This window comes from Leiobunum rupestre, chromosome 6 (assembly GCF_980474605.1).
Source record: "Leiobunum rupestre chromosome 6, qqLeiRupe1.1.hap1, whole genome shotgun sequence".
NCBI lineage: Eukaryota > Metazoa > Arthropoda > Arachnida > Opiliones > Sclerosomatidae > Leiobunum > Leiobunum rupestre.
This window is the reverse complement of record NC_143389.1, coordinates 60,095,994-60,117,817: the sequence shown is the minus strand read 5'-3', so window position 1 is coordinate 60,117,817 and position 21,824 is coordinate 60,095,994. Positions and strand designations below refer to the sequence as shown.

Sequence of the window (21,824 nt, the reverse complement as noted above, 5' to 3'; positions counted from 1 at the left end):
GGGGTTCGCGGTAGGGAGAGTGTTCTTCATCTCTTAATATTCTTTGATAACGTTCATTTACTTCTGATACTATATATACTCGTGATATAAAAATATTTATCAATAGTCCAAACCATAAATTTTGTGTACTGGTACTCGAAGATTATTTTATTATACCCCCTGTTGATTGCGACAAAATATAGATGGAGCTACTGCGCACGTTAGACTGCCCAAATTGAGTGGAAATCAATAAGGTAGTTCAGCCTTAATATACGTTTCACATCAAATGCCCAAATTGATATTTCGATCGGGAGACCTATAGAGCAATTTCGATTTTCTGGACCCTCAATTGCCCAAATTAACATTTCGATCGCGAAACAAACAAAACTTTTACTATTACAAAACTATGGTAAAGCGTTATGTTTCGAAGTTTAATATGATTACATAAATCCGTTTTCGGCACCGCAATTTGATGTTCGTCTACGCCAAACATGTCATAAATTGAAAGTTCAACTATTAATTTAAAACGTATCCAAACCCACACCGCGAAATTATGTGGCTACAACTATAGCCAATGTATTCATAATTTATGGAAGATAATCTCCGCCTACACCGAGAGAGCCGCGATCGTATTGAATTGTATCCCCCTTATTGGCAGAAAGAGGGGAAAATTACACGACGAAAAGTAGAGGGCGTGGTCTTTCAGGGTGCCGCCCACATAATCTCTGATAAGCTCAATATATTCTTGTTTCCAGAGATGGAACTAGGTTTGGCAATTATATATTAGAGGGCGGCTTGGGAAGTATTTTGGGAAAGAAACGACATAGATAGGTTGTCCTGATCGATAATAGCAGCAACAGCCATGATTCCACTCGAAATATTATGCAGTTTGTGTGACGTCACCCACGCTTTTTTTCCATTGTGAAAAATAACGCGCCTAAAATGGCAGCCATGGCCAAAGCTACGAAGTGATATTACTCTATTAAATATGAAACCGATAATGATCAAGTTATTTATACTGGCACCTAGGAGCAACAAACACAGTACGCAGCTAGCCTTTAAACACGCTAACGAAGGGTTGTGTACGAATTTCATTGGACGAGCGTCACGAGCCTTTACGCTGAACGTTTTACAGGCGGGGGGGAAGACAATTTCCGAATTTTCCCGTTGCGTTCTCCTTGTGTGGGTGTTGTGTTTGTTGCTCCTAGCTGGCAGACAGTGTAGTGGATTGCAGGAGAAACACAAAAAAATATATTTACATATTCATTGTCAATATACGAAGTTTTTGATGAAACTATAAATATTTCTAAAAACGTAAGGACATTTATCCGTCGAGATACTATTCAATCTAATATCGCGACCGAAACGAGTCTAGGTGGCGTAACGGCGCTAGCTTCCCCGAGGTTGCGCCTATGATCTAGCGTCTGCTACAGACAAATTAAAAAGTCATAAGAACGTTTTTTCTTAAATAATCTTATCAAAATATAAGCCAACGATGCAAAAATTATATTGAAAAGCAAGTATCATTATTTGTCAAGTCAAATTTACGAATAACGATGAGGAAAAACTAATAGTGGTTGCTTTAACCGCTACCTATCTAGCTTTCAATGGCGAACCAAAGGGGGCGTAGCGATAGTTTTCGGTCGCGGATAAACTTGAACTTTCAAAATATGTTAAGATTAATTTCAAAGGGTCTGCTCTCGAAAAGGTTCGAGATGATTTTCGTATAAGGTAATTTATAAAACTATAAACTAGTACCATAATAAATGATGATGTTAAATAACCATTTAAACTTTAACTGGCTAACAGTGTTGCCAAGTTTTAAACAACCATATTAAATAACTGCAATTTGTTTAAATCTCCTTAAACAGTTTTATACATGTTTTATTTCAAGAATGTTTTTACAATAATTTCTTAATTAAATTTTTTTTAGCGCCAAGTAAAGTATGTCGAAGAGTTTAAAACACGTTTAAGACCTGGTTTGTTTTTGAGTTTGATTTAATCAGCCGTTAAAAAAAAACACAATAAACATAGGATTTTCAACGCCGGTGGCGATGGATTTACAACTCTCCGTAAGTTGTTGCGAGGTTTTTGTAACTGCCCAGGTAAAGATGCCCGATAAATCTTCACTGTCAACCTTTTTTACAGAGGAGCCAAAAATATTGAAAGGCTTTCAAACACATTTGCCAAATTACTAATCAATTATGGAATCAGAACATATAATTGACTATTTCATAGACTATTATTTATTGGCATAAAACCATAAATAATTTGGTTTTAAAATGTGTTCGATTTCCTGATGATTTTGCGAGGGGTCCGACATTCGTACAAATCCCGTACACTCTTCAGAAAAATAATTTTAGAAATCTTGAAATCAACTTGAAAATCACGTGATCAAAGTGAAAATGAGTTACAAAATCTCTAAAGCAGCCCTAAAAAAATCACCACGAAATTTGTGCTCTTAAATCTCAAAATCAGTTTCTGATTCCAGAAATCACTTTGAGATTCATAACCCCGTACCCAAAATTTGTAAATGTCCGACCCCTCGTGATTTTGTTAGGTAGACATACCTATCATTTTCGTACACCCTTTAGCGATGCTAGTTAATTAACTCGTGACCAAACTAACCTAACAGCGATTCTTCCAAGAAAAAAGAGTAACGCATTTCCTGTTCAGAAACTTACGATTACGTATTGGCTCTGTGACTAACTGTTCAAAATTGAAGAACTTGGTATCAACACTAAAGCTCTTATCTACCTTTTGCGTAACCTACATACCTCAATACAAATTTTATTAGTTAAATTTTCAATGCGACTAGAATGATAAAGTGGTAAAAATCATCTTGTTTTTAACGTAACTAGCAGAATGCTAAAATAGTTGATCCACCATTAATATGGAATTTTATACACTCTTTAAGGGGTTTACCATCGGTTGTCGGATTAGCTTCTTGCTTTTTGAGATTCGTAAAAATACTTACCTCTTAAATTAAGATTTTATAAGTACTTAAACTAAATAGAGTAGAAAGAGACGGAGGTATTAGGGATGAAAAAATAGTTGTTTATCTCTTAAACCCTCAATGAAAATACTCCAGCTAGATTAGAAGGGTGTTCAAATCCGTCCGTTATCTTCGCGAAAGAAGTTACCCGCGGGGACAAAAAGGGGCGGGCTATATTGGCTAAAGGTGGGAGGGGGAGGGAACACTTTTAGTTTTTAATTTGATATAAGGGGGCGGAAGAGTGAAGCGTGGGTTACGCTTAACCAGCGACCCCCCTCCAAACATTTTGATATTTTCTCTGAATATTTGGTAAAATGTGAGCGCACACATAGGCGCATCCCCCGCCTCTCGTTTCCCTTGACGCTGTCTGACGCCAGCCAGTCTAGAAGCGTGGGGTAGCCGGCTTTAAAGGAGAGCTTCTTATCCCCCCCTCCTTGCCTCTCTTTTATTTCCCTCGCGCGACTTGTGTCTTTGCCGTAAAGTTAGATGAAAGTTATAAAGAACACCTGAAGATAAGGGATGGAGGTGGATAGCAACAAATTGGAACACGACGCTTGTCTGTTTCACCAAAATGGCACACCCCGAATGTTTATCAGTTTAATTTAATCCGTATAATAATAAAATGCAAAAGTTCCATTTTAAATTTGTTTTCTGATAATTTGTTCAAAATCTTTGAGTGAGTAATCCGTATAAAATTCGAAACTCAGATATAAAGTTCCATTTTAAATTTAATTCCTGATTATTTGCTCAAAATCTTTAAGTGAGTAATCCGTATGAAATTTGAAACTCAGATATAAAGTTCCATTTTAAATTTAATTTCTGATAATTTGCTCAAAATCTTTGAGTGAGTAATCCGTATAATAATAAAATTTGAAACTCAAATATAAGGTTCCATTTTAAATTTCTTTTTTGATATTTTGCTCAAAATCTTTGAGTGAGTAATCCGTATAAAATTCGAAACTCAAATATAAGGTTCCATTTTAAATTCCAATTTTGATATTTTGCTCAAAAACTATAGTAGAAGTTTGTATTTTACAAATAGTTTACTTAGCAGACTAAAATCAAGCAGTTTGTGAACTTCACGTGGCTCTAAATAAACCGAAAAGGCTAATTTAATTTCGCGGAAATTATTTGTATCACGCAAATGATAATTAGGATGACTAAATAATTAAATATAATAAAATATTTTAATAATCATTATTAAGATACCCCATCCATCACAGAAGCCGTGTTCACACTTGACACTTTGGAACCGTTTTTAAACGGTTTCGAAAGCTAAAATTTAACATTTTCGGTGTCAACTGTATTAATAGCCATACGATAAATACATTCGACAGTAAAATTTTACAATTTGTACTTTAGAAACCGTTTTAAAACGGTTCCAAAGTGTCTAGTGTGAACGCGGCTAGAGTGATTTGCCTCTAGCAATATATGTTTTGCAAAAAAACCCCAATGACTATGGTACAATCAGGTTGGAATATCGAATAACCCTTTCTTAAACCGGAGACGCTGAATTACGTGAAACTGTAAATTATTCAGAAACAGCATCCATCAAAGTACATACTCCGTGGGGTCCGACATTCTTAAAAATATCGTACATTCTAGAGAAAAATTATTTTAGAAATCGTGAAATGAACTTGAAAATCCAAAATTCTGGGCGAAAATCAGTTCCAAAATCTCCAAACCAGTTGTTGATTTCTGAAATCACTTTGAGATTCAAAATCCCGTAAGCCAAATTTGCAACTATCTGACCCCTCGACGTACTCGAGCAACATTATACGCGAAACTATGACTTTATCACCGGATTATAAAATAGCGGGCCGAAGTCAAAAATAAAAGGAAAGAAGGTGAGGGGGGAATAATCTCGGTGTTTTAAGACGGTGGTTAAGGCGGGGTGTATACCAAGAAACAAGTGGAATTAAAAACACGCCTAGACCATGCAGCTCACTTTGGGAGTCGCTTTTTTTCTACGCTAATTATTAAACTTACAGTCGAGTTCCCATTTATAAAAACCAAAAGTACACTAGTTACTAGAGTATAGACTTTGTTGAGTTCCCATTAATAAAAACAAAAAATACACACTAGTTACTAGAGTATAGACTTTGTTGAGTTCCCATTTATAAAAACAAAAAATACACTAGTTACTAGAGTATAGACTTTGTTGAGTTCCCATTTATAAAAACCAAAAATACACTAGTTACTGGAATATAGACTTTGTTGAGTTCCCATTTATAAAAACCAAAAGTACACTAGTTACTAGAGTATAGACTTTGTTGAGTTCCCATTTATAAAAACCAAAAATACACTTGTTGAGTTCCCATTTATAAAAACCAAAAATACACTTGTTGAGTTCCCATTTATAAAATCCAAAAATACACTTGTTGAGTTACCATTTATAAAAACCAAAAGTACACTAGTTACTAGAGTATAGACTTTGTTGAGTTCCCATTTATAAAAACCAAAAATACACTAGTTACTGGAATATAGACTTTGTTGAGTTCCCATTTATAAAAACCAAAAGTACACTAGTTACTAGAGTATAGACTTTGTTGAGTTCCCATTTATAAAAACCAAAAATACACTTGTTGAGTTCCCATTTATAAAAACCAAAAATACACTTGTTGAGTTCCCATTTATAAAAACCAAAAATACACTTGTTGAGTTCCCATTTATAAAAACCAAAAGTACACTAGTTACTAGAGTATAGACTTTGTTGAGTTCCCATTTATAAAAACCAAAAATACACTAGTTACTGGAATATAGACTTTGTTGAGTTCCCATTTATTTATAAAAACCAAAAATACACTAGTTACTAGAGTATAGACTTTGTTGAGTTCCAAAAAATGGGTGCCATTCTCTATTACCTATATAGCAGTGATTGTAGGGGGTTATTTTTTAAAATTCATCCCATTCTACTTTCCCCCTATTTGATATAGAAGAGCTAAGGTTTGGAGAGATTCAAAATATATTAAATTAATAATGAGTAGTAAAATCAGTCTAAATTAAAGTTCTGTAAAATTTATTTCAAAGTTCATAAGCCAAGCGAGAACCGCACTGCAAATTTAAACCGTTTTTTACCGCTAATTATTAATTTTGTTTCGCTCAGAATGTGCTTTGGTCTGGCTTGATCTATTCAAATATATCTTACATTTTTAAACAAACTATTGTGAAACAACGATATCTCATTCATAAAGTAGTGGCACTCCGAAACTTTACTCATGGCCGCCATTTTGGGTACAAACTTTTTTATCTATAGAAAAAAAAGCGTAGGTGACGTTTTGCGACGTCACAATGACCTTACTCTATTAGATATAAATCACAGCTATATCAATATATCACATTTTAGTGATTTTAGCTCGAAATAAGTCGTTTTTGCGTCTTATTATTAATTTTATATATTCGAAATTTGACCGACCTTATCCTATGGATGCTCAAACAACAATCTCAAGTATTTTCCCGCTTTTATTCGCGATATTATTAAGAGGTAATAAAACCGTGAATGTGAACTCGAACCCCGAATTTGGTCGCCGATGTCAGGCGTAGAGGAGAGATGGAAGAGAAATCGAAGGCCCGCCGGTTATTAGATCGGCTATCTGCCCGATCCGAGTCGAACGTGTAACGAAAATACGAAATGTGGGCAGGGATTATTAGAGGTCTACAAAACGACCGCCAGATCGGCGCTGCTGTCGGACTGCACCCCCGAAACGCCAGTCTGTACCTTGGCGACTCTACTAAAAGCTGGCGCTGATTTAAATGGGGGAAACCCGCGCGCTCGAAGACAGCGGACCGAAAAAGTTTTACAAAAAATCAAGCGAAAATTATCAAAGTCAAGAATGGCCTGTCAACCGGCGGTCGGCCAGTGAAAAGCGATAAATAAAATATGAACGATCGGACTGTCTTTTTTTCATGATTATTATATTTTCGGGGGTCCTCTCGTAAAGGGGATAACGATGAATTGGCCCTGCCTCGCTGGCCTATTAAGGGAGAAAGTTCAATTCGTCGAGGACATCTTTCTGTCCCTATCGAGACTAGTCGTAGCGGGCTCTCATTGAGCATCGTAGTTATCTGTTTAAGGACCTCCCTGGAGAATTTTTGTACTTCTTCTCGTACGCTCGCGAGAATGATAATTGTAGAGAAGGGAGGTGCGCGTATCATGTCGAATTGTTACCGAGCTAATGTTCGCTTCTAGGCCTCGTTTGGTAAGCTATATCGGGTAATTTATCAGCCTCCCCCCTTCTTGGGTGGTGCTGGAATTATCTATGGCAAAGAGATTTACCCTATTCTTGTAAAATAAATTGAATTTAAATGGTAATTTATAAAGGACAACTTCAAAATATTTAGTCGGAATTCAATAATTGGTCGAGCGGAGCGAGATCTACTACTTTACTCAGTTGCGGGTTAACAAAGGCAAAATATCTAGTACCATAAGTTAATGATACCTTATTAACTTATGCTAGTACATTTGGCGGAAAAACACTAGCATTAATTTCCGGATAATCGGCGGCGGGAATTTCGAATTTGGCCGATGTACGGTTGAATTTCTAAGTATACCATCGTGCGTTGTATAATTTTGGAAAATACCGTCTATTGCGTAATATTTCAAAGTAATAATTAATAAGATTCAAAAACAGTTGTAATAATTTTTTTTTACTACAAAAGTGAGGCATACCTAAAGAAATTCCGTATGGCGAGTCCAGGGTAAGTATAGAACGGATAATGCCGACATTACCACGTTGAAATACATACACGTGCTATTTGATGATTGTTTAGGAGCATAATAATAAAAATAAGCTATAATGAAGTTTAAAATTAATAATCTACACTAAATATTTATTGATCACTTTGAAATTTAAGCAATAGACATTTCTTTAATGGATTATTATAACACGCGTATGATTATTATTATTCTTACAGATTAAGCCGATCAAGATGATTAAATAGCGATTAAGCTGATTAAATCACGATTAAAAAATAAATATATTCCAAAAATTAGATCGTTATTAAATCGATTTAATCACGATTAAGTCAATTAAATGGCGGTTAAAATATTAGATAGTGATTAAACGGATTAAATTGTGATTAAATCAAGATTAAAAAATAGAATCGTATTAGAAATTTAATCGCGATTAACACGATTTAATACATTTAATCGGATTAAATCTGATTAAATCTGCCTCTCACCAAAAATTGTTTGTATAGTTTGGCTAGTTTCCAAGCTAGTTTCTTACTAGAAATCACCATAGGAAGAAAACGTGGACGCTCACTTTATTATTGAAAACTAACTATCTCGTGCATTTAAAATGAAGGACACTATTTCACGTGTTAAAATAGAGTATGATCTGTATATCTCTCCGAGTGAAATTTTTTAAATTTGAAGTTCGGCACTAGAATTCAAGAAGAAAAATGCAAGCAGTAGTATCCTTCCTTTTTTAATTCACTTGAAACGTATTATAAATGATATTAACGAGGAAAAAAGTCAAATAAATTACTTCCAATAACCATAAGAAATGTAAATGAAATTGCATGACGAAAACTTGAACAGCTGCTTTTTAAAATTTCCAATCATAATCACACCAGGAAACATAGTAACGTATTCGCTTAGCATACAAAAAAAACTATCAGAATTTAAATTTTTCACCCAATTGCAATTAAAACTCCGGGAAGTCTACGGAAAATAATTATAAAAACAGAATATGGCGTTGTTCTAAAGTCACATTTGCATACATTAAAATATCAAACATTGGAAAATCCACCATAAGCCGAAATAAAAAAAATAAAACAGACATTTACGTACAAACGAGGGGAAAAATGAAGATGATAGATTATAAAGGAGTTATTACGAACAAAATTGATTTTTACATTTTTTTATAAGCCTCTACCAAACCCCGAGTCTTCTTTTCTATATTTCATTTCACCAATACACTTTTATTCCATCAATGGAACCCCTCTGGGCCCTTGTACCGGCCTAATAAGCGTTCAAAATTCGGTCCAGCCCACTACATAAAAACGGTGTCCCCCCTCTCATTGTATCTTCTTATCATTAGTAATTTAGAAAAAGTAAAAGAAAAAAATATATATATATATATATAAATATATCGAAGGAGGTGCAGGGGCTCTTTCGAAAATCGTATTTCTTCTTCAACTGTAAAAAAAATGTATAGCTAGCGTAGCTAATTGTAAAACATACACACGTCTTCGATAGCGGCGAATTATCTCTATTATTAATAGGTTTTCTTGTCGGCTATAGAGAGGTTGGTCTGAAAACCATTTGGGAATAAAGTTTTACCGTTCTTAGTTTTTACCATTTCAATATCTCCAGAGTCCATATTCCCATACTAGCAATAATAAAAATATCAAATATTATTAGGAATGATATTTTGAGGGGTGGTATAGAAATGAAAAAAAGGTACATCGTTTAGTCCCGAAAAAATGTTAAAAATGATTTCTTGGGCAGCGTTTCTAGTAGTAGCTAATGGAATAATTATAGCTTATGGCGAGTAATGTACTTTTCGATTTCTTAGAAACGATAAATTGAAGCTTTAATGTACAAATGAAAGCGTGTTGAAATATTGAAGGCAAATGCTTTTTGAATGGTGGGGTGTGTTTTGAAGGGAATGCGAGTAGAATCTAGGTTCTATACATCCCGATAAAGCGTCCTTGGAATGCTGTGTAGAACTGTCTATTAATCAATTTAATTGTTTTATCTTGTACCGCCATAACTATAATTTGAACCATATCTTAATAGCGTATAGGTAGAGCTTTCATCCGACGTCATCGTCTCTACGGTGAAAGACTACAATGTCATCCCCTTTTCCTCCCCCCTCTTATGCCTTTGAGACAAGGCCGCCATATTGAACAAATTCCTCGTGAAATCGTCTTTTACGGTTCATTATTCGAATTTTTAATGGTTAGGAGACTTGTCCGCGACTGTATCTATCTTGGGGGCCTGCAGCCGAGTTTGACGGTTTTTGGATATCCCGCGGTAATAACGGAAAATGCGATTTCCAATTCTTATCTAACAAACAACAAGTACATTCAAAGAGAGACTTTTTTTTCGAAATCTCACATTGTCCCTCGAAAATTTCAGTAAAATTATTTAAGCATTTTTACGGCGAATTTGATATTTTTACTAGTACTTTGAAGCTTTTCAAAAATGTATGAATTACGGATTAATTTAAAAATAATGACAATGTCACTTCACATTACGCCACCAATGCTTTTTCCTATAGATTCAAATATTTTCGCCCAAAATGGCGGCGATCCGCCAAAGCTACAGAGTGCTATGTAGAGTTGACGGTTAAAGCAAACTAATTAATAGTTAATCTAAAAAATTCGGCCGGCAGTAGCAAACCGACCTTTAAATTCCAACAGCTAGTTGCCAGACAAACTTGTACGAACTGGCGATTTTATGGTCCGAAACAAGCGATTACGATTTTTCCGCCTGGTAGCACTGCTTCTGTTTCCAAATTAGTCCTATAATCTATTACCAGAACGCCGCAATTTTTGCGAGACTTGCGCGGCGTACTTATCGACTAAGACTATTTAAATGAACTAATATCAAGAAGCTATTCGGGTCCCTATGAAGGCGGATAATTTCGTGATTAGAACACAGACTAACCAGTACTGGAAGATGGTGCAAGAAGCTATCTTACGTGTTCTTGATAACTGAATAGACTCTTGCTCGAATTTTATCTCCATCATTATAAAAATAAAAATATAATACTATAATTCCCGTATTTAGCCACTATCAACTAATAGGAAAATGGATAAAGAGATCGCTGTCTGGTGTAATTATTTTCTCAATCGGAAGGATTAATGAGTGAGGCGTCCCGCGCGAGCCAGCAAGAAGAAGATCGGCGGCGGCGCTAAGAATGAAGATTGGAGATGATTAATTTTTGAGTGGCACGAGTTGCTAGCGAGCGTGGCGAAGGGGTTAAATCGAAACACGTTTCGGGGTTAATAAGCTTACAGCCAGTCAGAGAAAAGACGAGTGCAAAGTCATGATGAAGAGATGAAGAGAGAAGTAGCGAAGATAAAAAATATATCTCTATAAATACATAGCGAGCCCGAGAGCCACAGAGTGCCGGAATTATTATATCCAACTACGACGGGGGTCTCTATAACTCTCCAAGAGCTAGTTCACTTATAATAGGCGAGGCGTAAATGGCGCGAAAGCTTCAATTTAAGAGACCTCTTAAACAATATCATTATCCCCTCCAAACACAAAAAAACTGCAAAACTTTCATTAGGGTTTATATACCCTATAATTTTCCAGGTGGAACAAAAATTTATTTATCCACAGAAAGGGAAACTTGGCACGCGTTTCGGGAACAATTGCCTTCCGCTACGAGATCGCTTTCGCGGAGATATTCGCCGAAGATGGCGGTCCTGGTTCAAAGGCTGGGCTGATGGAGGAGTGAGGGGTGTCATCTAGCCTTCCACTACACGGACGATGACGTCGCGTGAAAGCTACCTGGAAGAATGCGTAGCGAAAGACCTATACACAAATGGATACACCCACGTTAATAGAGAGATTAAGACCGGTGCGATAAAACGCCTACGTAGAACGCCTAGAGCGGGCAAATTTGTTCTTACGATTACTCCGTTGTTTACCAGTCATCACGACCTAATTAAGGTGATTTGGGAGTCATTTCGCGTGAACAACCGTCATCTACGCGTTATTTTGCTGTCAAGCTTAATGTCTTCGATTCCGCGTGACGTAGATATGTTTTTATTCCGGAAAACATTTTCGTTAATACATTAACTTTATAACTTTATCTTTTCCGTTTCGCCACAAGTATTTCAATATACCTCGGGGGGGTTTCGAAAAAGCTGGGCTTCCAGTATTTTTCTCCAGATATTGAGGTTACAAGCGCGGAAAGCGTGGGGTACCCGCCAAAGGAGTGTGTCTAGCGTACACCTTGGGCTCGCAAAGGTTGACGTATACGACCGCCGTAATGTAAATGAAGGGATACCGCAGTGTCTTAGCCGTTCTGTCTTTTGGCGACGTTGTAAGAAAACCGGGGGAAGAGTGTAGGATGGAGGGGGAGCTAAATAACCCGAAACTATCGACCAACGTTTTCGAAGGTGGGCGGCCCGGCCATAAAACGTATACGACGCCAGGTAAAAATTGTTAGTGGAACCCAACCCATGCTTAAAATATATTTAAAAAATGTTGAAGTTTTCCTATATCCCCCCTTTCCCCGTTCCAGCGCGAAGGAAAAAAGGTTTCGAACATTTTCTACACTAGAAGCGGAATCTTCTCCACTAAACGACAACTCCCCTCTCTCGCGGTACACATTCAAAAACACTAGCGCCGTATTCAACCTAGGCTAGTTCAACGAAGTAACGTCGCCAAGGGCAAGCGTTGCGGAAGGCGGGAAAAGCCGAGTTAAGAAGTTGTCAGTGGGCGACGGGCTTTTAAAGGTACTCCCAGAGACCCTCCGGTTAGATCCGACTCTCTGCCCCCCTCCGGAGTATTTTTATGGGTGGGATGACTATCCGAACGCCTCCTCCCAAAAACTAAGAGAGAACGGAAAGAGAGAAGCCAGCGAAGTAAAAAAAAAGACTCGCTAAAGAGAAATTGCGGAGAAATTTTGCGCAAAACTGATTTTAGATTAATTTGGGATAGGAGTCCAAAGGAGAAGACCAGCGAAATATACTCCGAAACGTGACGGTGAGTATTACGGATTTCGCAGCCGTCGCATTGACGAGAAGATGCTATCGACGCTAATGGATATTTCATTTCATTTAGAGAAATATTTTTAACGCGTTAACGAACGGCGATTTAAAAATGAAGATTATTTAAGTGGCCCTGACGCGAATGTGATGCCGACCAGAAGTTCGTCAGTCAGTTCCCTTTTTCGGAAAGTGGCCGCCGTGAATTCGCGAAGATCCCGACCCACCGCGGTTCGTTTGAAGCCAGCAAACCGGAAATAGAAATGGATAATTCGATAGATTTCTACGAAGACTCGAGCCTATCCTTCGCCGATTCCATTAGCGGACATCGAAGGGACAATGCGGGTGCGACGTCGACCGAAACGGTGGTTATTAAGACGTCGGGCGAGTACAATTTGCGTCCCAGAAGGTGCAAAAGAGCCTTCGACCCGAGCGACTGCCTGGACAGCGCTAACTCCCCGACGGAGAACGCTGATCCGAAGAGCGATCCTTTCGCCGCCATTCCGAGCTCCAAACGCCGCAAGAAATCGTCGGGACGCGGCGCGGCCACCAATAAATCCAAAGCTCCTCCGTTGAGCAAGTATCGACGAAAAACGGCCAACGCTCGGGAACGCAGTCGGATGCAGGAAATCAACATGGCCTTCGAGAGACTGAGGAACGCCGTGCCCCAACTTCCGCCGTCGGATTTGGCGAACATCGACGACAACATCCCCGAAAAGAGCCAAGAAGGCAACGGCAAAGGGGGATCAAGGAAGAGCAAACAAGGCGACAAGAGGAATGAAGAAGCCGAGGACGAAAACTGCAAAATGACCAAAATCACCACCCTCCGACTGGCCGTCAATTACATCGCGGCCCTCAGTCAAATACTGGCTCAGAGTCAACGTGAAAACGGCTCCAAATTACCCACTGACCACCATCAGCTAACTGACTCGCGTTCCTCGAGTCTTAACCAGCCAACGGATAGCGAAATTAGTAACATCAACTCCGTCGATAATAACGAGAAGTCTGTTGAGAAGATGGACGTAGTCAGAATGGCGACCGAGCCGGTCTCGTCGACGACTTTGACTTCTCCAACTAATTTCGCGGACTTTTTCACTTCGACGCTGGGTCATAAATCGCGAGTTTCTAGCGACAAAAACGAACGCGACGCCGTCAAAGACGCGTTCCTGGGTTCGGACTCGGAGGACCCGATTGGAGTCAGCACTACGACCATCAGCGACGAAGACTTGCGCGAGTTCGAGGAAGAATACTGCCCCAACGTCGCCGACATGAACCGAGAACCTTTGACCGACGATGACCTGGCTTTGATTCCCGACGAAGCCTTTGTCCGGGAGTTCTTCTCGCTGCACGCGGACGCTCCTGGACAACAGGACGACGTCTTTCGACTGGTCGCCACCCATCAACACGACGTGGCCGACTTCGCCTGAAAACCAACTGCAGGGTCATTTTAAACGCTCCCTGCCGCGCCACGAGTTACTACAATGACGAATAGCTAAGCGAGATTTCCTACCGAATTTCACTAACTTTATTATAATATAAGCGTGGGACCAGAAAATTGCGCTAACTTTAATATTTTTAATTAACCATTATTAACACGATTTTACTAAAAGGGTTAAGAGGAACTTTCGGCATTATCGTTTTATATCATAATTCAGGGTTTACGGTGACTACTATCAAATCTGCTCAAAAATCAAAATATATTATAGGAAAGGTATTATGAAACGGAGGACGTCCAACGTTTTCGTGGTCTGTCCAAACAAGGTCCAAGACCATAATTAAACTTGAACAATATATTTTTATATAACGACACAGCGACTGCTGGACGGTACGCTCACTAGTTTATATCGACATTTTTAAATCATATTTTTAAGAATAAATTGTCTTTATATGTATATTATATAAACGTTAAAATTTCCAAATTTGTTTTTTTTTTACTCGTACAATTATTATACCGGTGACTCAAAATTATAAAAATAAAAAATATATATATTGGTGAAAATAAATACGTTATATTTGAAATTACAGTATTTTTATTCCCATCGAATTATTGCTACAAATACATTGGTAAGCCAAAACGTAATCAACTTAATCAGCGGTTAGTAAATCATTCCATATTAAAATGGGGGTGGCTTCGACATTTTTTTTTAATTAATTGAAAATTTGGTATTTTTCGGAAGTCATCCATCAGGTGATTTTTAAAAGGGCTCCTATCCTTAAATATTTCATTAAAAACCTCTCGAAGACGCCACGAATGGTAAGAGGTAAAAATAAATTACCATTCGAAAATGACTATAATTAATATTCTTTCGGTATCAAATACTCGGAGACTAGAGGGTCTGCCGCCGAGGGTTGTTCGTCAATTGGCCATTTCAAATCTGTAATGGCGCTTGTCGCTCTTAATCACTACAGGGAAGAACGGTGCACTCTTTTTCAAGAAAAAAATTATAATTTCGACCCTCGGGCACCAAGGCGACATTAAACAAAATTAAATGACACTGTACAGTCTAATTTAATTTTCTCCAAAATGGGAAAAACTTCGCAGGGGGTGAAACGAAACGTGCCTTTCGAAAATTAATTAATTTCTCCCGAGGAAAATGCTTTTTTTAGAGTTTGCGGAGTTTGCGCGCGCCGTCAAATCGGCGTATACCCCCCAAAATATTCAAACTTTTTCTTAGTACGGTACTCTTAAAAAAAACAAGGATGGGGCCCTCCGAGATAAAAGCGAATAAACCGTAGCGCACCCAAACCAGGATTCTTGGAACCAAAGAATCCGAATAGAGACAATCCGTTTCGCGTTTGAACATGTTTTAAGGAGCAGCCGCCGAGATATTCGACATAACTTTTCGATGTCCGCGGCCACGAGCCTAAAACGGGGGTTGGCGGAGGGGGGTGGCAAATAAAGAGGATACGCGACTCGAGTCATTTTGGGTTTGGTACTTTTCGGCGAGGAAATTTGGGTGTAGCGGGTCATCGCGCGGGGTCACCACCTCGGAGATTTACCGGCGGAGAGGAAAGACTAGAAAAGCGAGTGTGTACCCAATAAGTCGAAAGGGGATCTTCCTCGGTGAAATATGAGCGAGAGATAGAGCAGCGCGCGTTGGACCGCGCCGTCTGGTGGGATGGTGGCGCCGACCCTTAACCACCGCAGAAATAGATAGTTTCCCGCGCTTCCCCAGACAAGTATATTATTAAATGTTTTTTCTCTCTTCGGGAGACGTGGAAAGTGTACTGTCTTTTGGAAAGGCGTCTATCGGTAAAAAGAGGGTCCCGGATAGATGAGCTACTACACTATTTAGAGCTGGCATCATGGGCGCGTCGCGCTCTGTTCCTCACTTTTTCTTTCTAAGGCCAGCGAAGAGAGAAAAAAAAAGTTTCTTTCGGGTAACTGGCAAAAAGCTAGCAACGCCCAAGAAATCTTAATGCGCGAGCGGAGGCCTGAAAGAAGGTATTTTCAGCCTTCCTCTCTAACTAGAGGACGACGCCAGCGGATAACGCGGGTGTTTACAACTTGACCTTTCTTCGGAAACGAGACGACCCCCGCTAGCTTTTATTTCTGCCTATATATTTTCCGTGTTCCGCCGAGTTTCGCTTCTCCAAAATATATCCTACCTTTTCTCTCTCTACAAACCTTTTTTTTTAAACCCAGCATTTCTAACTCTATAGGCGCAATCGGAGAAGACGCGAATACCTCGTTTCTTAATCACGATTGTTGGGCGAATTTATTTCGCGGAAACAACGCGGGGGTGCTCCAATAACCGTTATTCATATTTTACAAACGAACAAAAGGAATATTCGCCTTTTTCCCCCGAAAGAAGAGGAAAAATGAAGTAAAACGCGCGGAGGGAAATAAATAGGAGACAAAGAGAGCGGCCCTCTCCGCGGCTATCTTTGCTTTTCGTGTCGGCCTCATTAAAAAGGTGGGAAGCGCCGGCGGAATTAACAATCGCGCTTTCCAAGGTTAGACGATACAAAGACCTTTTCCCCAAAGACGCATCCCGGAACACACAAAATTGTTTACAACACCGCCGGATTTGGTCAAATTTTTTTGACCTACCAGTGGTGGAGAATTAGCGGGGTACAGGGGTATATTGTACCCCGGATTTAAGTTGGGCTTACAGAGGTACTTTATACCCCCCAGGTTTCAGTCGAGCCTTACAGAGGTACATTGTACCCCCTAGGTTTCAGTCGGCCTTACAGAGGTACATTGTACCCCCCAGATTTCAGTCGGCCTTACAGAGGTACATTGTACCCAGATTTGGGTCAGCCTTACAGAGGTACATTATAACCTCCCCTATTTCAGTCGGGTTTACAGAGGTACATTGTACCCAGATTTCGGTAGGGCTTACAGAGGTACATTATACACCCCCGATTTCAGTCGGGTTTACAGAGGTACATTATACCCAGATTTCGGTCGGGCTTACAGAGATACATTATACCCCCTAGGTTTCAGTCGGGTTTACAGAGATACATTATTCCCCCTAGGTTTCAGTCGGTCTTAAAGAGGTACATTGTAAGCCCGACCGAAATCTGGGTACAGATGTACACTATACCCCCCAGGTTTCAGTCGGCCTTACAGAGGTACATTATACTCCCCAGGTTTCAGTCGGCCTTACAGAGGTACATTGTACCCAGATTTCGGTCGGCCTTACAGAGGTACATTATAACCTCCCCTATTTCAGTCGGGTTTACAGAGGTACATTATACTCCCTAGGTTTCAGTCAGGCTTACAGAGGTACATTGTACCCAGATTTCGGTCGGGCTTACAAAGGTACATTATACACCCCCGATTTCAGTCGGGCTTACAGAGATACATTATACCCCCTAGGTTTCAGTCGGGTTTACAAAGATACATTATTCCCCGTAGGTTTCAGTCGGTCTTACAGAGGTACATTGTAAGCCCGACCGAAATCTGGGTACAGATGTACACTATACCCCCCAGGTTTCAGTCGGCCTTACAGAGGTACATTATACTTCCTAGGTTTCAGTCGGGCTTACAGAGGTACATTGTACCCCTACACTCTTAAAACAGTTGGGTTAAAATCGACCCAAAATGGGTTATTTTTGTAACCCAATGCTGGGTCAGTATTTACCCTACCCTTTTTTGGGTTATTTAAATTTCAACCCAGAAATGGTTAGAACTTGCAACACAAAGTTGGGTTGTAACGTTTTAACCCACAGTTGGGTTACAAGAATTACATAAACTGTGTTATTTTTTGTAACCCAAAACTGTGTTAATATCTAAAACAACCCATTTTGGGTTGCAATAATAACCCATTTTGGGCTCTTTTTTAAACTGAAACCCCCATTTTGGGTTGCAATAATAACCTAATTTGGGCTCTTTTTTAAACTGAAACAACCCATTTTTGGTTGCAATAAAAACCCATTTTGGGCTCTTTTTTAAACTGAAACACCCCATTTTTGGTTGCAATAATAACCCAATTTGGGCTATTTTTTAAACTGAAACACCCCATTTTTGGTTGCAATAATAACCCAATTTGGGCTATTTTTTAAACTGAAACACCCCATTTTTGGTTGCAATAATAACCCAATTTGGGCTCTTTTTTAAACTGAAACACCCCATTTTTAGTTGCAATAGTAACCCATTTTCGGCTTTTATTTACCCAAACCACCCATTATTGGTTACAATAATAGTCCTATTTGAGGTCTTTTTTAAATTTTAATCCATAACTGGGTTAATATCCCATCAATAACAGCCCAATTTTGGTTGCCTTACAAAACAAAACTCTGAAGGAATCCATATTTGGGTTACAAAGGGACACAAAAATAGTTGGTTTCCAGACTATATATAAAATAGTCATAATACTGGACCTGTATTTACTGACATTTAGCTTAAAAATACATTCATTTAGTTTATATATACCGAAACTTCGTAACATTCTTAGTAAAAGAATCAAAACTATCTCTGATTCACCTAAAAGAATCCTTTCTAGCCTAAGCAGGTATAACCTAGCCCGTTCATCTACCCTTTGTGAATACAATCAATAAATACCAAACTCAATCACTTAGGAAATTTTTTTATTTTCGAAATGTTGTTGTAAATAGTTAAATTAAAAATTATATTGTTCCTTGGTTTTTTTAAGTTAAAATTTTAACTCAACAGAACTATTATGTTACAAATTTTTAAGATACCTGTATTTTACCACAACTGTCAGCAAAATACTAATATTAAACTGTGGTAAAACAAATTAAAAATTGTTTATTACAAAACTTTAAAAACATACAAACCATATGAAAAGGAATTTGACTTAAAACTGCTTTTCGCTTCACAAATAATAAAAAGTTCAGCCTCGCTATATAAAAGTATATTATCTTAAAAAATAACAATTAAAGACTAGATTTAAAAGTTCAGTGAAATTAGGATTAAAAAAAAATGAAACTATAATTACGAAAAATTTTAACAAGTTGTTCAACTTATGTGAAAAATATAATTATTACACATTTTGGCTGAATACATCTTAGATTCACGAAAATTCAGTCTCACAAATTTAGTAATTTTCGTTAATTTAATTACTTAAAAGTTAAATCTCATAAATAAACTGATGTTCACAATGGGCAACAAGTACCAAAACCTCAGTTACTTTTACAAAGGAAAGAAACCAAAAATCCTAATTTTTGAGAGCAAGATTTGAATAATTATTTTATAAATAGCAACAATGAGTCTGAATTAGGTCAGAAATAGAGGTATGATATAGATATTATTTTTCAAAAACATTTATAAAAGTGTTAGTGTGGGAAATATCCATAAAAGTACCAAAACCTCAGTTACTTTTACAAGGGAAAGTAACCAAAAATTCTAATTTTTAAGAGCAGCATTTAACTAATTATTTTATAAATAGCAACAATGAGACTGAAATAGGTCAGAAATAGAGCTATGGTACTGAGTTGATTTAAAAAACAATTATAAAAGTGTTAGTGTGGGCAATAACCATAAAAGTACCAAAACCTCAGTTACTTTTACAATAGAAAGTAACCAAAAATCCTAATTTTTAAGAGCAGGATTTAACTAATAATTTTACAAATAGTAAAAATAAGTTTGAAATAGGTCAGAAATATAGGTATGATAAAAAAATGATTTTTCAAAAACATTTATAGAAGTGCTAGTCTGTGAAAGTTTCATAAATGTTTCTTATCACCCGTTGTATAACAAGGGATGAAGACCAAAAATCCTCATATTTAAGAGCAGGATTTAACTAATTATTTTATAAATAGCAACAATGAGACTGAAACCATAACTCTATTTCTGACCTATCTCAGACTCATTGTGGCTATTAAATTAATTATTAGTTAAATCCTGATTTCTTACCCTTGTGAAAGTAACAGAGGTTTTGGTACTTTTATGGATATTGTCCACACTAACACTTTTATAATTTTTTTAAAATAAATTCAGTACCATACCTCTATTTCTGACCTATTTCAGACTCATTGTGGGTATTTATATAATAATTAGTCAAATCCTGCTTATAAAAAGGAGGTTTTTGGTCTTCATCCCTTGTTAAATCAACGGGTTTTACGAAACATTTATGAAACTTTCACAGACTAGCACTTCTATAAATGTTTTTGAAAAATAATTTCTATATCATACCTATATTTCTGACCAATTTCAAACTGATTTTTACTATTAGTAAAATCACTAGTTAAATCCTGCTCTTAAAAATGAGGATTTTTAGTTACTTTCCCTTGTAAAAGTAACTGAGGTTTTGGTACTTTTATGGATATTTCAAACAATAACACTTTTATAAATGTTTTTGAAAAATAATTTCTATATCATACCTCTATTTCTGACCTATTTCAGACTCATTGTGGCTATTTATAAAATAATTAGTCAAATCTTGCTCTTAAAAAGGAGGTTTTTGATCTTCATCCCTTGTTAAATCAACAGGATTTACGAAACATTTATGAAACTTTCACAGACTAGCACTTTTATGGATATTTCTGACACTAAAACTTTTATAAATTTTTTTAAAATCAATTCAGTACCATACTATGGTACTGATTTGATTTTTAAAAAATTATAAAAGTGTTAGCGTGGGAATTACCCATAAACTGTGTTTCATGATTCGGGCAGTTTCATCGCAAAGAGGCCATTAACCAACTGAAATATTACAATCAGATAAATTTTCTATTAAGCTATGTAGTAGAAATTACATCTTTGAATGTTCCCACTTAAAAGGTACAACTGGTAAAATGATATGGAGTTAGTAATATATTTTAATTAACCCAATGGCTGTAAATTCGGTTAAGCGAAAGTGAATTTTTTTTACTAAACTTCATATTATAAGAGACCTATTAAATTTGAAAATTAATTTATATATACAAAGTATCAGGTTTAATAGATATGTATGAGTAAATAAATTAAAAAGACTTCAACGGTTTTAAATTCACAATATTTTAATTTATAAATATATTACTAACTCTTCAGGGATTTTTACAAGTCTTGACGATATAATGGTAAAACTTTGGGACGAAAAACATTTGTGCGCTTAATAGTTAGAAGTTTTACCATTATATCGTCAGACTTGTAAAAATCCCTGAAGAAGGTGGAAGAGTGCCTCCGAAACGTTGGATGTTATAAATAAATATATTGTGAATTTAAAACTGTTTAAGTCTCTTTTAATTAAGTTTTTTCACAATGTGCTTCTCTTCACTTCTATGAGTAATTAGATTGGATATAAATCTCTTTGTGTTTGACCACTTGGGCAGTTTATCGCAAAGAGGTCATAAACAAAGAAATATTGTATGAAATATTTTTGTATTTACCAAGTAGAGTTTTTTGTTCGATATAGTGTACTTTACAGCGTACTTCCAACTTTCTTCAAATCCATAGATATTCAGCCCCGTTCGCTATTGAGCTTACAAAAATTAAATTTTTCCCAATGGTTGGATAATATATTTCATCTAGGATTTTTAAGTTAATTTGGTTATGGTAGATTATCATATTCCATAATTTTAAGAAGACCATACATCTAATTCCACGATCTAGGCGCATTTGGTATATGTAATAGTTTACTTAAACATATATTATAGAACGCAATCTGCTTTTGCAATTGTGCATGGGTCTATTTATTATTATTACTACTTTTTGTTATTCTGGCAACACTTAAGCCTAACACTTTGAAGCATGCATGTTTAGGCTTATTGGGGAAATAACCTT

At 37.1% G+C, this 21,824-nt stretch overlaps 1 protein-coding gene across 1 annotated transcript; it reads left to right on the top strand.

Annotated features, from left to right (window-relative positions):
• Window positions 1-12,604: 12,604 nt before the first annotated feature.
• tx (Helix-loop-helix protein delilah taxi) lies at window positions 12,605-14,603 on the top strand. Its single transcript, XM_090178053.1, has 2 exons — window positions 12,605-12,650; window positions 12,729-14,603. Exon 2 carries the CDS (start codon window positions 12,916-12,918, stop codon window positions 14,077-14,079), a length of 1,164 nt encoding a protein of 387 aa, XP_090034179.1. The 5' UTR covers window positions 12,605-12,650; window positions 12,729-12,915; the 3' UTR covers window positions 14,080-14,603.
• The last annotated feature ends 7,221 nt before the right edge of the window (window positions 14,604-21,824 follow it).